The sequence below is a fragment of the Globicephala melas genome, chromosome 12 (assembly GCF_963455315.2).
Source record: "Globicephala melas chromosome 12, mGloMel1.2, whole genome shotgun sequence".
NCBI classification, from domain to species: domain Eukaryota; kingdom Metazoa; phylum Chordata; class Mammalia; order Artiodactyla; family Delphinidae; genus Globicephala; species Globicephala melas.
The window spans coordinates 51,488,996-51,505,809 of record NC_083325.1 but is presented as its reverse complement, the minus strand read 5'-3'; the positions used below and the strand labels follow the sequence as shown (position 1 = coordinate 51,505,809).

General features: G+C 52.7%; 1 protein-coding gene across 1 annotated transcript in view; it reads right to left on the bottom strand.

Moving 5' to 3' along the window:
* KCNK12 (potassium two pore domain channel subfamily K member 12) overlaps positions 1-16,392 on the bottom strand; it is a 52,954-nt gene extending 36,562 nt beyond the window's left edge. Inside the window, exons 1-2 of the mRNA XM_030857738.2 lie at positions 16,378-16,392; positions 14,501-15,912 (exon numbers count right to left, since the gene is read on the bottom strand). Coding sequence (XP_030713598.2) covers positions 14,501-14,891 — 391 coding nt within the window. The 5' untranslated portion in view covers positions 14,892-15,912; positions 16,378-16,392. The remainder of the gene's footprint in view (positions 1-14,500; positions 15,913-16,377) is intronic.
* Between the last annotated feature and the right edge of the window lie 422 nt (positions 16,393-16,814).

Genomic DNA, 16,814 nt, shown 5'->3' with positions numbered 1-16,814 from the left:
GCTGGAGGTGAGTGGGGGACACTATTATAGTCAGGTAGTTAAAGAAGGCTCCTCAAGGGGTGACATTTTAGTTTTAGATATTGAGGCTTGAATGTGGTTGAGAAGTCAGCCATACCAAGACCCAGGGAGCTGGACTCCCAGGAGCAGGAACAGCAAATGCAAATGCCCTGAGGTCTAATAAGTCCAGTCTGGACACCATAATGAGTTGAGCAAAGGGGAGAGCAGTACCAGTGAGGCTGAGAGGAGGCAGGGCCAGGTCACACAGGGCCTTGCATGTCATGGTGAGGAGTCAGATTTCCTGCAATGGGGAATCACTGGTGGGTTTCAAATAAGGGAAGAGCTTGACTGATGTATACTTTTAACGGCCTCTTTGGCTGCTGTGTGGAGAAGAGGTTGTCAAGAAGCAGAAAGGAAGCTGGAGGATTGGTTAGAGACTGATTTAGTTGCCCCAGCAACATACAGTGGTTGTGACCAGAGTAGACCAGTAGTGATGGGCACAGAGACAGGGGATGAAATTGGAATGTATTTTACAGATTGAGCTGACAGGATTTGATGATGAATATGGAAAATTAGAGAGAAAGAGGCGTCAGGACAGCTCTTCCTGATGGTACCATTTATTGAGGTGAGGAAGACTGGAACAAAGCAGAAATCAACAGTTCTAGTTCAGTCTTTTTTAAGTTTTAATACATATTAGACTTCCACGTGGAAATGTCAAGCTGGCCCTTGGACCTGTGGTCTTGAAGCATAGTGTGGAAGATTGGGGTTATTCTTCTGGAAGTCATCAGCAGATAGGTGGGCTTTAAAGCCATGGGGTGTGAAGGGGATCAGAGGATGTGACCCCAAAATATGCAACTTTGGCATAAGGATTATTTTAAGCTGGAGGCCATAGAGAAACAGCAGACTCAGGAAAAGCTTTCTAACCTTCCCCTATCTGCCCAAAGGTAGGGTATAAATTTTCCTTTGTGAAGGTGTCCCCCCGCCTCCTCAACTATACCAGGAAAGAAGAACAACTCTTAATAACCAGAGACACTTCTCACCCCAAGACTGCACAAATTGGAGTCTGCACAACAAACCTTACTAAAATAACCCTTACCTTCCTTTCCCCCATATATTTACCTTCTCACAAGTTACCACTCCTAGAAGCCCAGACCCTTTTGCCTTTGCCTTATCACTTCTCCACAATTTACTGCTCTTTGTTAAAATGGTATATAAGCCTCAGGCTTAACTGCTTCTTTGGATCTCAGTTCTTTTCTATGAAGCCCTCCATATGCATACATCATAAGACTTTTCTCATGTTAATCTGTCTTTTGTCAGTTTAATTTGCAGTACTCCAGGTATAAAACCTAAGGGCATAGAGGAAAAAAGGTTGCTTCCCCTACAGGTTAAGTGACATTGTCTGGAGAGAGAATCCAGGGAGAAAGGTCTAAGGACTGAATGTGGGGTCCTCTAACAATGAGAGATCACACAAAGGAGGGGATTCAGTGAAGGAGACAGGATAGCAGCCAGTGAGGGTCAAGGAGAGCACGATGTCTCAGAAGCCGAGAGAAAAGAGGATTTCAAGGAGGAATGGCCAGTGGTGTCAACTATTGCCGAGTGGCTGAGTAAGATGAAGACAGGGAAGTCATCACTGGATTAGCAGAAAGGAGGCCATGGGGGATCTTATAACAGCAGACTCAGTGGAAATATGGGGTAGATTCTGGATCGATGTGGATCCAGGGAGGAAGGGAGATGTTGACTACTCTTTGGAGAAGCTTTCCCGTAAAGAGGAGCAGAGAAATGGGGAGGTAGCTGGAAGGTGATGCAGGGGTCAAGGAAGGGTCTATTAAGAAGGAAGAAAAGACAGCATTTTTGCATGCCAATGGAGGACACACTGACCATGTATGGGGCGGGTCATGGCAGAAACAAGTCTCTGAGAAGGTTGGAGGGGATGAGACCCAGTGAAGCAGGCATTTGAAAGTGGACAATCTGTCTGCTATCATAAGGAAGCAGCAGCTCCCCATGATGAATGGATCAGCGGTTGTAAAGATGAGAGTCCCTGTCTGATGACTTGTATTTTCTCAGGGAAGTGTGAGCAGAGTGAGGGCTATGGGAGGCTGGAGGTGGGAAGAAGAGGGATAAGTGGTGAACGGACACAATAGGAAGGTAGTAGGAGGGTCTGCCAGCATGGAGTGTCCGGCTGGTCCCCAGGGTCACTAATTTAAAGTTGGACCAGTCAGCATGTTTGCATGGTTTTCTCCAGCCACGTGTAGTGGCTTGGGTACAGGTAAGGAATAGGTGGAAAGCTGGCATTTTGATGGTACCAAGTTGGGGACAGGGACACAATGCAGGGAGAGAGAGAGGCAAGGAAGTTAAGGGTGCTTGCAGAGGGAAGCACCTCTGAATCTAAGTTGGGTTAGAAAAGAAATGAGGGCCCAGAAAAGATGATGGAAACGTAGTAGGGGACTGCCCGTTTGGGGTCCAAGGAATACTATATTGGGGCAACAGTGGATGAGAGCTGGAAGGATGGGAGGTGGTGATCAGAAGGTGAGCTTTGAAGGCAGTGCAGTTCACTGGTCATAGCAAGGACATGGGTAGAACAGAGTACCTGCCAGAGTGGGACAGAGAAAAACGTTGCTGTGGGTGAGATGGTCAAGGAATGTGAGGCCCAGGTCTTGGATGGATCATGCCTGGGAGACTGGAGGGGAAGGCAGTGAGCCAGACTTGTTCAGTGAACGAGCCGGAGATGTTTCCTGGCAACCCCACCAGTGAATGACGGAGCTGAAATCCTAACCCAGGCCAGGGCCCTCAGCACTTGCGCCTAGCCGCTACACTGCACTGCAAACCGTCTCTTGGTGTTGCAGATTTCTTCATTCTTAACATGGAGACACGTACAATGCCCACCTGCCTGACTGAACAATGCACATCGAGGAGCCTTATGAGGCACTTTGCGTACGTTGGGCATATGCTCCGTCGGCTGGACGGCTCCAGTGGACCTGGGCAGCTCATCAGTACAAGACACACCACCCGCATTAGCTCTTGAAACACACACTTCTGAATTGCCCACTGGGTCATGTGTATTGCTCACTAATTCGACCAGAAGCCCTTGACTTTAGGCACTGGGCTGCCTCAGGGATTTGGGGTTTGTGTGAAGGTGGCAATGGCAGTAAAGGGGACTTGGTGTGGCTCTGGGTTCCTGACATACTGGCTGCACGTTGCGTCTCACTGTAAATGCACTGGTGTGCCTGGAGAAGCCCCGGAGTGAAGACCTTTGCAAATTGAAGCTTTCTTTTACAAAGTGAATCATCGTCTGATTTGTAAGTGGAGATTTTCGTATTTTACTTTTCCTTCAACTGGTGCCTAGGTAGAGTTGAGAATCTTGGAAATGGCCAATTATTCAAATTTATGTTCTTTCCACAAATATTCGTGGAGCCCCTCCCATGTGCCAAGCCTGGTGCTAGGCACTGGGTGATGGAGCAGAGAACAGGAGAGACAGGCTCCTGGGTGCTGGGGGGATCAAGCCCCGCAGTTTCACTCAACGTGGGCAGAGTTTTGTGTTTTCCTTTCCCTCTCCGGCCTGGGCTGTCCCTGAAGCTTCTCTGGCAGGTCCTGGTGTGAGCAGCTCACCACGAGGTGCTCAGAATTCCGCACACTTGGCAGCAAGGGAATGAGGTCGGGGCCATTTGGAAAGCATTAGGGAAGAGTCACGCGGAGTGCGATTCGGGGCTTGTGTTTATCTCAACTGTAACTTTCCAGAAAGCTGGGACACCCCATTCCAATAAAAGCTTCCCCAAGTATTTTTAGAGGCATTGTGATGGTGCTGGGCTGTGTGGATAGGGGTGGTTTTCTGGATTTGTGGAATTGCATTTAGTTACTGATAAAACTTCTGTCCAATTTGTGAGCCAACATCTGGTTTCTAAGGGGTGTGCCATGGGCTGGTGATGGAAAAGGTAGAACTATTGAGCCGAGAGGCAGAACTCAGCAGGGCTTCCTTGTGGCTGGAAGCTGCGGCCAAGGCCAGGGCCAGATGGGGCATCTGGGTTGGTGGGAGAGCTGGGGCCAAGGAGCCTGGCCTCCTTGTTCAGAATTGAACTTTTCCCACCACTCCTGGGGCTCTGGGGGCTGAGGCTCAGAACTGTCTGGTTTGGTATCAATCCAGTGATTCTGCCGGGCCCCAGGCAGGGTAGGACAAGGACCCAGCTGACTCAGAGAGCCACGGAGACAGCACTGTCCGCCAGGGGAGCCCCAGCCAGAATGAGCTAGCTGTCTCCTGCACACCTGCCAGGCGGGGAGGGAGACGGGGGTGCTGGGAGGTTCCTGGAGCCCAGCCTGGGCCCAGGTTTTTCTACTCTCTTTTTATTATTTCCAGCAGTCCAAGGTTTTCAGTTACTCACACTCATTTATTCATTCCATCCATTCAACATTGATTAATCACCTACTTTGTGCCAAGCACTCTGCTCCATGATTTGCAGAAACTACCTCTTTGCTTTTCAATTATCCCCATCTCCAGACACGGTGCCCACTTTACAGTAGTCATTCAATGCATGGCTGCTGCCATATGGCTATTACTGTCATTAACTGTAGCAGTGACAAGCACTACTAAGACAGAGCTCCTGACCTGGAGGAAGGAGAAAGGATACCTACGATGTTCTGGGTCCGGTACCAGCCTTTACCATACCTTACCCCACCGAACAGAGGCTGGTATTATTGCCAGGGAAACTGGCATAGAAACAGGTAATGACCACGTGTCTGGGGGCAGTGAGAGGGGCTCCAAGAAGGTCTCGCTTTAGTGGCCTCGTTTGAGCTGCGCCTTGAAGTCCAAGTTCACTTGGTGGAAAATGGAGAGAAAGGGGAAAACATTCCAGGTGGAGAAAACAGCCTGAGCGATGGCCTGGAGGCGGAATGTGCCTGGGGTTCAGGGTGGGGTGCAGGAGGGATGGCCAGAAGTTAAGAGTGGCTAGAGCTGGGGATGCACCAGCAGGTGCTTGGTTTCACGCCTTCCCTCAATGTCTGGGTGGGTTTGCCTCCAGGACATGACCTTGGACAGTCCTGAGCTGGCCGAGTGCCCAGACGTTCCTGGCTGATGTGCTCAAGTGCGGACCTTCCGGTTATTTGCTTTTCTGGTCCCGCCACTCTGTGGCCACTGCTGCTATCCCAGGTGCAAGGCTGAGGGCCCTCAGCTCATGAGGTCCTTTCTCTGGGCAAGAGCTTGGTGTAGTTGGCCCCCAAAGTTCCCATCAACGGCTCCCAGAGTTGTAGTGAGCTCTGCGTGAAGCACCATGCTTTGCCTGCCTGCAGCCTCCCTCAAAAGGGGCGCAGCGTTGTGTAGGATGGAAAGCTCAGTGTAGCCATGGGGGCTACAAGGAGCATAGCACAGTCAAATCCAAACCCCTAAACTGTGCTTGAGCCCTTGCTGACACCACCTCATATTCACCTCTTCTGCCCCCACCGCCCCCAGACCCCAGACTGGGCTGTGACTCTTCTCCCTCTGTGGTCGTGCATGGCTCAGGGGCAACAGAAAGGATGCCATACAGTCAGGAGGCCTGAATCCTCTATCCTGCCATTGACTCCCTGCTGTGTGAACCCAGGCAAATCGCTTAACCTCTCTGAGCCTGTCTCTTCGTCTGTGAAATGGGATAATAGCATCCTCTTTGCTGTCCTAGGCTTTGGGGGAGGTTCCTGAATAAACATGGGTAAAAACACAGTAAACGGGCAAGCACGACGTGTGTGTGTGTGTGTGTGTGTGTGCGTGTGTGTGTGTGTGGGGGTGACAATCAGTGAGACCAGCGATGTTGCGGTTACCCTCTTTCTCCCTGGAACAAAGGCCCTGGCTGCTGGCATGGTGGAGTCTGGAGAGGGAAAATGCTGGCAGGCCCTGCAGCCTCCCCTGTCCTGCCCTAGGACAGGGAATGCTTTTTCTACCCAGCAGGGGAGCTGAGTAGCCCCAGGGTGAAGGGTACAGAGTAAGGTTTGGGCCTGGGGACCTGAAGCAGCACCCTGGTTCCCACCCAAAGTGGGGCTGTTCACCTCAGTGCCGTCCTGCAGCCTCCTCCACCCGCAGTCCCAACACCAGAGTCGCCTCAGAGAAGCGTAGCGAGGCCTGGCCTCAGCCCCATCTGGCCTCTCTGCTGGTCTCAGCTCCACGACCTCCCCCTAAGCCCAAGCACTGCCAGGAGGCCTCAGCCCACTAAACCAGGATGGTGGGCAGGGGTGTGGCTCCCCAGGGCTCTGCTCTGGGGGTGAGAAGCAGAGACGTACCGGGGGACAATGGTCTAAACCACCGCTCAGTCACTTGTTCAGTTATTCACCAAACAGCTTCTTTAAAAAGATCAAAGAGCACACACGTGAGGAATTATTAAGACATTCTAGTTGAGGAACCAAAGAAAATGCATTTTAAAAAGCACCCTCCCAGGCCAGTTATGTAACGGCGCAGGACAGCAACATGCCCCAGAGACAGCGGCCGATGAGAGGGCGGCAGATGCCACAGTGCCGGGGCGGCTGAGACCCAGAGGACTGTACGCAGAGTGGTGGGTCGGCCATGAACTGGGCCTCGGTTTCCCCCCGTGCAGGGTGGCAGCCCAGGGCTCACCCAGGAGGCTTGCCCAGTTCTGAGGAGCTGATGCTTTCCAAGGGTTTGCCAGGCACTGCACACGTGGATGAGCTCATTCAACCCTTGTAGGTGCCCGTGGGGTAGGGAACATTGTTATCCTCACTTTACAGAGGAGGGAACTGAGGTAAGAAGAGGCACATCCTCTCACTGGGAGCACATGGCTTGTCAGTGGCAGAACTGGGACTGGGACCCAGTCTGCAGAGTTGGTGCATTTAGTCTGCACTAAACTGCACCAGAAGATGTGAGCAAATAGCCTTCCCAGATATGAGAACATCAGAGCTGGAAGGGACCCACGTGACCCCGGCACTCCCTGCTTTTAGGAATGAAGCCACTGAGGCCCTGCGTGGTGTCGTGTCCTGCCCACGGCCGTGCAGCCAGTGAGGGGCAGAGTGGGTCCAAGCTGCCAGTTCCTGACTCACTGCTGCTTCTCTCTTCCCATGCTATGCCCAGTGCAGTCTGGGAACCAAGAATATGGGCGTCACTGGGAGCTAATGAGGAATGCAGTCTCAGGTCCCACCCAGACCTACTGAACAGAAAGTGCTCTTGCCCTTTGACGAGAGCCTGGTGATTTGCATGCACTTTACTGATTGAGAGGCACTGCTCTGTGCTACCCTGCCTTCCTGGTCGGCAATATCTGTTACTGTGAGAATAATGACATTGTATCCAGACACTGTAAAACTTCAAATTGCAAGATACCGGAAGCTCCATCCTGGAGTCACCTGGGATCTGGGGGAAGTGACAGAGTGGGTCCCCCAGAGCTTAATCCTTCACAGGGCCCTGCACACCCATCCTGCTAGTGAGCTTGGGAGCTTAGTCCTGAGCTGGGCTTGCCCAAGCCCAGGGAGGAGGTGACACTCAGAGCATCCTCACCGGAGCTACTGGCTGCTACGGTCCCCCAAGAATTAGAGCTGGCGGTTGGCTAGGGAATGGCCTGGTTTAGGACAGAACTTCCTGGGGCCAGAGCCTGACAGCCATGGTGGCAGCTGCCTAGAGCTGGCTTGGGGTGAGCCAGGGGGCCTCGGTTCTCTCTCACTCTCTACCAGCACCTCTCCTGTACCGTCTCAGTCCCATGGAAAGTCCTTTGTCCTCAGAGCCTCAAGACCCTATGCCTCCCCAAACTTCACCTCGTAGAAACCCTGCCACTGACCCCAGGTGAGATCAGAGCCTGAGACTGCCCAGCACGCCCACCTCAGCCCCACGTTCTGGTTGGCTGGCTGGCAGCCCCTGGCCAAGCCCTGGATCCTGGGAAGGTCAGTGGAGCTGGGCAGAAGCAAGGGGAGGGCTAGGAGACTAGGGCAGACCCTGGGCTGGGGCTGTGAACAGAAACACAGTGGCTTTTTGCTCCGTCTCACCTCCTCTGAATCTGAGGCCACCACGCAAGGGCACAGAGAGTCCCACTGTAGCTGATGGGGGTGGGAGCCCTGAGCTCCACCTTCGAACACAGACCTAAGGCTCCCCCACAGCCTTCAGATGCAGCAGGAGCTTCTCCCTGGAGGACCCTCCAAGGCACTCGACTTACTTTGCTGCTCCTCAGATGCCCTACCCGCCTCCCTCCAAGCTCTTCCCCTTTGTCTTTGATGTACTGTTCAACTTTAACCCCTTCTGGGAAGACTGGTATCTGCTCAGAAGAGCCATGGCGGGATCTGGTTCATTTGCAGGGTGTGTGTGTGTGTGTGTGTGTGTGTGTGTGTGAGAGAGAGAGAGAGAGAGAGAGAGAGAGAGGGAGAGAGACAGACAGAGAGACAGACAGAGAGATCTTCAGCAGTATTCAGGAAACTTTTCCAAGGCGGCATGAGAGCTCAAGGACCTCAGAGTCCACATAGGCAGGTCCTGGGTCAGCACCAGCTCTCAGCAAATGCCCCTCTGACTTGCTGTGCAACCTTGAACACCCTCTCTCCTTCTCTGAACCTACGTAAAATGAGGAACAAGGCTAACTTAACCCTCTTCGGGTTGGTCTTGGAGGAGCACCAGGGCTCCTCAGAGAAGCTTTCAGGGAGTACCTGGCATCTAAGGGGAGGCCTGATGGGTGGGGCTCCAGCTCCCCTGTTTTCTGTAATAGGCTGCTTGTTGGCCTTTGTTGACAAAATGGTATAAATGCCTGGGGAAAGTTCTGGAGGATTTCTATGGTGCTTCCCAGCTGGAATACTCTAGAGCTAGGTGTCTGCTCCATGTGGCACAATTCTGGGCCAGTCCAGGCTGGGGTCCTTGGGCACAGTCAGGACCAAAGGGAAGAACCCTCTCCCTCAACTGGCTTGGCCCAGGAGTGGTGGCAGACATCCCGGGAATGCAGGGGACAGGAAGGAAGAAGGTCCAGGTACCCCGTCTCTGTCTTTGATGGCCGGGCAGCTGCTCCTGTTCTCCTTCCTGCCCTTCTCCACCCACCCAGAATTTCCCAGAGGAAGTGGCTCTCATTCAAGCAAGGGAGGCTGAAGATGCTTTAGTCACTGACTTGTTCAGGGGTCAGCTCAGCCCCTGGGAGTGAGTGCAATCCTGGAGTAAACCAAGTGAATCTGTGGCCTGTTTCCATGGGGCAATTTGCTGGGTAACTGTCCAGTCTCTTCTAGGCTTTGTAGAGGTTGTAGGCTCAGCTCAGGAGAGATGAGACAGTCCTTCACTCCAGAGGGACTGGCCCCAGGAGCCATGAAGATGGTAGTGTGCCCTGACTATCAATTTCACTGCTGGGAATTCAACTGAAGGAGATATTGCATAAAGAAAAGGCCATCTTCATAAAGATGATGACTGTGGCATTACTCACAACAGCCCCCAAATTGGGAACCACACCCAGCTACACAGCAATAGGGGTAGTAAATTACAGAACGTCAGTTACATAGAATATTATGCACCCATTAAAATTAGTATGTAGAAACATGGAAACAACACTGATAAAAAAATGTTACCAAAAGCAGCTCAGCACTTGTCAAGGAGTTCCCTTTTTTTTCCTACAAAAGGTGACAAAGAACTGCAGGGGAACTTGCAAAAATGAAAACAGTTATGTTAGGGCAGAGTATTAGGAGTTATTATAATTACTGACTATTTACAATGTGCTGGGTTCAGTGCCGGGTGCTGAGGACAGAGCAGTGAATTAGAATGTATTTCCTTGCTGTCCATCTACAGCTTCAAATCTAATGATGGATTTTTTTCCCCTAAATGTCCTTCAGAGTTGTCATAGCATCATCTTCCAATAAAAAATAGCTGATGAGAGAAATAAGCGAGGAAAGGTACTCCTCTCCTTCTGGGTAATGTATTTCATTCCCGGCATCAGAGCCGCCTCCAGCTGGATTACATACATGTCAGAAGAAAACCGAATGTAAATGTGGTAGTGACATTTCGGACTCATAATGTCTTAGTTTCCTTTGAAGCAAAAACATTTTTAAAACTCCATGTTAAAAAAGAAGTAAAAAGTTAGGACTTGAAAATTAAGTATGCCTAATTCTGAAAGTAGCAAGCTAAATTATGCAGTGCCAAAAGTGACATCTCTTATACCTACACCATCCCGGCTACAGCGGCATGGTTTTAGCTTTATAGCTAAAATATGCTGCCAGAAAACCTAATAAAAGGAAGCAAAAATATTTCTGTTTATATCAAGCTGCCATTTGAGAGAGACTTTGAAATATGTTCTTCTCTATGTGTAAATCTGACAGCAGTTGCATAATTAAAACCCCAGTGGAGAGTTTCCTTTTAATCTTTTCAAAGTAAACCAATAAAACATCCTTTAGGATGTGAAATGATGGATTAATACTCTTTGGATTGCTTGAATATCTTTGAGCTAGGGCCTGACTCCAAGAATACTATTTAGTACTAAAAGAACACCAGCCAGTGTCTTTCTCTTTAGAAGTTCATGTAATCACGGGAGATGCAGATGACATGCCAAAGGCGACACATGCATGGTTATGAGTTCTGCTTGTCTTGGATTTTGTTAAATGGAGGGATGAATAAATGGATGTATTTACATGAAAACAAACTTGATTTCAATCCCCTGGGAATATGTCATAGAGCATAAATGGCAGAAATAGCAACTGCCCAGGATTTCAGTTCAGCGTAAGCAATCCATATGAATAATTTAGACCACGAAGTGGATTTTCATTTTGCTTAAGCTATTCAGACTGACTTTCTATTCAGCCTCAACTACCACTGAACAGCCACTGGCAAATCTTCCCACTGGGTCTATGTTGTACGGACAGTTGCACATTACCTAACTCCGGATATGGGCCTTGTTCAAGCCAAATGTCAGGACAAGTATTCTACCTCATCATGGTGTTTCATCTAACATGAGTACACACAACCACACCTGAATTTTTCTTCTGTGTCTCCCTCTAGCTGAAGGCCCATTCCTGCCCCTTCTTCCCCTCCCCTACACAAACACACACACACACACACACACACACACACACACACACACGTGCAAAAGAAGGCAGAGAGAAAGTGGCTGCTGTCCTTGGACCAGAATTTACCCGAATGTCTCCTACTTGCTAGCATTTCTGTCTCTAACCTTCTTGGTACTGGCTCTTGCCTTCCCAGCTGTCTAAGACTTACCAGATGCTTCTAGTCTATCTGACCTCTAAGATGTGTCTGATCCTTCAAGTTTTCTCTGGACTTAATCAACTGTTGGCCTGACCAACAGACCAGTCCTTTTGCTCAGCCCTGCTGTAGTGTCTGTCAGACAGACACACACACACACACACACACACACACGTTATTAAATACTTCAGCCTCAAACAGGAATGTGCCCACCAATTATATCAATGAAACTGGGAGAATAAACACTGCATAACTTGGATTCTGGACCCAGCTGAATACATAATTAACTGTGACCTGAGACACGTCCCTTAACACTCTGAGCCACATGGGATTGGACCAAAGGACCCCTCCTTGTTCCAATCATCATTAGTGAGGCTAGCCAAGATGTGGCGCCCATGAACACTGCAATCCAACTGCCCATGTTGGAATATGCTTCCACCTTTGTCTTGTAGAATAAGCTTTAACCTTTCAACATATTAGCACTTGGGGCCTGATATACACAATATATCATATTTATGGGATGAATGAAGAAAGGGTTTTCTACACTAAAGTCTAGATGAATCATTTAGTTGGGTCTATACAATACAAGAAAATGTCCACACTGCTGCCTGGACCATACACACTGTGATATTCAAATAAAACCGAGTGCATGCTAATTTTCCTCTTCGCTGGATGAGGTGTCAGATAGAGAATACTGACTGCCCATTTTGGATTCGGCTTTGGTTCCCTGAGCTGCAGAATCCATAAAAGCACCAGTAATAATAATTGTCTCTGAAGACTCAGGGCATTTAAGGGAAAGGAACTACATAAACAGAAGTGAAACTGACGTAGGTAGGTCTTTACTTAAATCTCATCCAAGTACATTTTGCAAGAGAAGCCTGAAATAAAAATCATGCTACTTCAGGATTCAGCAGAACTTATGTGACAGAAGTGACCAATTTGAACCACTGCCCCAGACCACGTCAGCAGGTGGATAACTGATAGAGACCCTGCTACTTGTGTGGCTTTCTTGGCACCTCTGCAAAGGGGCTAGTTCAATGCCGAGCTTTCCACTGGCTGGTTCTGGTCCTGAGTGCAGCTCTTCTCAGAGGTAAATATCTCCCTGCAGCAGATTTTGGAAACAATGTGCTGGGTCATTTGTAACATAGCCACCAGCTTCAGCATAGCCTCCTACAATGCTTGCCTGCATCCCCAAACACAAATCAAGAAAGAGAACATAGTTTCTTTCTGCTTGACTAAAGAACAGCCAATCCTGCTCGTAGATTAAGGGCTCGGGCTTGGAACAATTTACCAACACGCTGACTTGATTTTGTGCAAAGAACTGACAGAAGCTGTAGAAGCCATGGCTGGGCGGTGAATGAAGGCATTGATGGGAGCTCATCAGAAAGGCACAGAGACCACAGGTCACTGGAATGAGGCCCCATTTGGATAGACTCATGGCCTGTAGGGGAAGGGGACACTGCTCCCACCTTTCCCTTAACCTGTGGGCTCCATTAGGAAGCCAAGGTCAGAGCACACCGCTGGGAAAGAAAGGCTGTGGCTGCCCAACTTGCGCACAGGTTGCCTCTAGGTGAAAGCAAAAGGGTGTGTTTACAAGAGGAAGAGCATAAATCAATAATGAGCTATGAACACATGATGTCATCTTCCAGGACTAAGCATCTTTAGTACTTTTAAAGCACTTAAAAAAAAAAAAGAAAAAAAAACTCTAGTTGCTATAGCAACTTGATGCAGCTCTTAAAAGGGGATTTTTTTTAAGGGGGTCATTTTATATCTTCAATCACCATAACAACATGATATAGCTTTTAAATGGTATTTTTATCCAATTTGTGTGTACTTTGGACTTGGGCCACATTTGCCTTTTCTATTTAAAGTCATCAGATCAAACATGACACATGAAAATTCATTGAAAGGAAGCCCTTTCGTAGACTATACATATACACTCAGAGAGCCATCTCTAGCTGCTCATATCCTGCACATGGACGCAGTCTTTCTCTCTGCCTCCCAGCAGCCACCCACAATGGCTTACACTGGTCAGTTAGTCCATTCCTCCGTCTCTAAGCTGGCATACCAATCCAGCCCAGAACCCACCCACAGAAGGCGGGCTGGTGCAATCCCTCACCTCTCAGCCCGGTGAATCCAGTCCCCTCCTCCAAAACTACCACCGGGGGATAGTGCTTTGGGGTGACTAGAGGCATGACCAACCAAGGGCCTTCTTCCACCCTGGGACTGGAAGCAGGAGGAGATGAGACACAAAGTCTTGCCAAAGTGAAAATCTTGTATTTATTCTGCACTCTATACAGCAACGGGAAGAGGTCTGTTTCACGTGACACCCAGGGTCCAGGGAAAGTGGGGGAGGGATGGGGAAAGTGGGTGAGAGGAGAATAAAGAGAGGGACAGGGTGGAGTGGGGAGCAGTGATGGCTCCACAATCTCTACAAGAGAGGCTCAGAGGAGGGGCGAAAGAAACAGGGGGGCTTCGAGGAATAGTTACACAGCATTTTTTGTACAATTGCAAAATCATGAACTATTTTACCAAAAATAAGAGGAAGGGATGATGGAAAGTATAGAGAAACTACCTCCTGCACCCAAGCTACCCCCTTGGTGCCACTATTGGTTGGACAAGATAGCAAGGTAACAAAGAAGAGAGGTCAAGAAATTGGAGGGGAAGCTGGAAGAGGGGAGGGGGGAAGTAAGAGGAGAAAACCAGAACCAGAGCGGCTGCAGTCCTATTCTCCAAGTCTAATGGGGTGGTGTAGACTGTAAAAAAAAAAAAAAAAAAAAAAAAAAGCGAAGGAGATCTAGGGATTCGTCTGGGGAAATGGTCGCCTTCCCCAGGGTAAAAGGGCTGGAGGACTCTGAGGGAAAACGCGTGTAAAAGAAGAAAGGAGAAGAGAAGGGAGGTAACAACGCTGTGAGTGGAGAGAGGAAGGGTTTTCCAAATCACCTGGATGAGGAAACCGAGGACTAGGCGGCGTGAGAAATAAGAAGGAAGCAGCAGGCCCCTGATACATGTTCTCCCAAGTCCTTTTTTAGAAGCCGAAACTGAGGCACAAGCGGTTAGGTCACGCAGTTGGCAAGTGCTGGAGCGCGGGCGGCCCCCCGTCTGCCCAGCGCCCGGGTGAGGGTTCTCCCCGTTTGGCCTCTTTGCCAGGCAGTCACCGCTGGGTGCGCGCCAGAGATGGGCCTCTCAGGCCACCTCCCGCGCCGAAAGCCAGTAAAGAGGGAGACCGAGCAGGAGGAGGGGGACGGGTGGGGAGGAGAGGGCGAAATGAAAGTAGGCAGCGGGGCCTCAGAAGGGAAGAGGGAGCCGAGGGACGCAGCTCGAGCCCCGAGCAGTGGAAAGGGCGGCACGTGAAAGACGCGGAGAGGAAAGTCGCCCGCTGGGCGCGCCGCTCACCTATGGTCGACACCACGGTGCCCACGAAGTAGAAGGCGCCGGGGAAGTCCCAGCGCGGGCGCAGCGCGTCGGCTCGGACGCCGGCTGCCAGCGCGGCCTCGTAGTGCCGGAGGAAGGCGCGCAGCTCCGGCTCGGCCACTCCGTGCGCCGCGCTGAAGTTGCGCAGCGTGGCGCCCCAGCGCGCCCGCGCCTCCGCCTCGCCCGGGCTCTCGAGCGCCGAGAAGACTGTGGCGCCAGCCACCAGGTAGAGGCCGATGAGCGCTGCCAGCAGCACGAAGCGACCCGTGTCCTCGTTGAGGTGCGAGCGGCGGCAGCAGCAGCAGCAGCAGGAGGGGCGCGGCAGGCGGCGGCGGCAGCGGCGGGGCGGGGGCCGGGGGCTGCGGGAGGACATGGTCCGGAGCTCAGCCCCGGGGCCGGGGCGGCGCTCGGGGCCCGGGCCGCGACATCCCCCCCGCGGGAGCAGAAACGTGAGGATGGTGACCAGGGGTCGGGGGCCGCCGCGGAGCCCCTCGCCGCCTCCTCCAGAGCCCGGACGGCGGGGCGCCTCCGCCTCCTCCTCGGCGCTCAGGCCGCACACGGGTCCCGCGGCCCTTCGGGCGCCGGAGCTGGGGCGCTCCTTTCTGCGCCCCGACGCCTGGCCGGCTGCCGCGGCTCCTCACCCACCGCCCTCGGGCGCGGGGGTCTCAAGGTAGGCCCCTGCCGCCTTGTGGCCGGCGTCCACGGGGCCCCGGGCCTCATACTCCTCTCCAGACAGGCCGCGGGCTGCGGGCGGGGCGGGCTGTAGAGCCCGGGCGCCTAGGACAGGGACGGGAGAGCAGGGCACGAAGAGAGACCCCGGGCGCGTCCCATGAGACGTTCCCGGCTCAGCGGCTCCCCAGCGCAGGCTCCGTGGGCAGTCCAGCTCCCGCCCCCGGGCTTGAGCTGGCGGCGTCGGCTTCGGAGCCTCGGAACCGAGCTGAGTCCGGGGAAGCGCTCCCTTTCCAGCTCCAGCCGGAGAGCCGCCCGGCACGGAGAGGCGGAGTCACCGGCGCCCGGGGCGGGGTGTTGGGGGGTGGGGAGTAAGGAAGGGAGAGAAGGGGTGGGGAGTTGGGCTGCTGCGACGCCTCCCTGTCGTTCTGGCTGCACTAATGCGGGGCACCGAAGCAGGTGTCCGGACTGCGGTGCTGGCTACCACGCCGCCAGGGAATACCGTCCAGCCCCTCCCTGCGCTTCGGCTCCGGAATCCCTCCCTTCTGTCCAAGCCGTCGTCAAACTTTGCTCAACTTGATGTTGTCCTGTGGTCTCAGGTGCTGGAGGCCGAAAGACGGTAATGCCCTGACACTGGGCTCTCCAGCTCCAGTCCGAAGTTTAAGTTCCCTGTCGCTCGCGTCTTCTTCCTGCATCCATCCACAGCGCCAGGTCTCGGAGGGTTCCTTTGGGGAAAAGATTCCGCTTAGGAGCGGAGAAAGGGCCACTCGACTCGGGGCGACCGGAGAATGAGGGCGTCTCCTCCCCCTCCCGACCGAGCGGGTGGCCGGCGTCAGCACCGCGGACAGCGCATCGGTGCCGCAGCCGCCGGGCGGGCGGCTCTGGGGCTGTGGGGACCCGCGGCGCGGGACGAGCCGGTCACCCTGCTGCGCTGTGCTTCCCCAAACCCCCGGTTTCCCTTTCTACCTCCCTTGTGTCCCCTCAACCCCTAAGGCAGGTGCGGTCGCGGAAGCGGAGAGCTGACAGGGAGGGGACGCTGCGGAATAGAGACGGGGGAGGAGTCAAGAGCGAGTAGAGGACCAAGGTGCCACGGGAGGAGGAGGCCTTCGGGCCCACCGGCTGCTGGATCTCCCTTCGTCACCCCAACCCTCTGACCCTCCGGTCCAGGGCGGGGAACGCTGGATAAGAACCTGGCTGCGGCAGGGTGGGTAGAGGAGGTGCAGGGAGAGCCCACTAGCCGGCTGCCCCGAGGCCGGCGGCGGGAAGGCTGGGTTCTTGAGCGCTGAGGAGGGTGTGTGTGTGTGGGTACATCGTCGCCCCCTCCGCCGCGTGGCAACAGGGAAACACGGCGGGGGGCTCGGCCCCAGCGTGGGAGCTTCTCCGCCCTCCGCGGGCCGCCTTTGCCGGGATCTCTAAGTTCTGTGTCGAGGAACGTCCTTGGTACGGATAGAAAACCGTCCTCTTCTGGCAGCCAGCCCCTTCTCCGTCCGTCCCGCTTCCACGGGAGAGGGGGACCCTGATGATGATGAGACGATACAGATAACAGAAAATGAAGATAATTATGGAGGCTGTGCTTAGCTACCCTAGGTGGATGAACCGTGACTAAATACAGAACTAGCCCCCCACC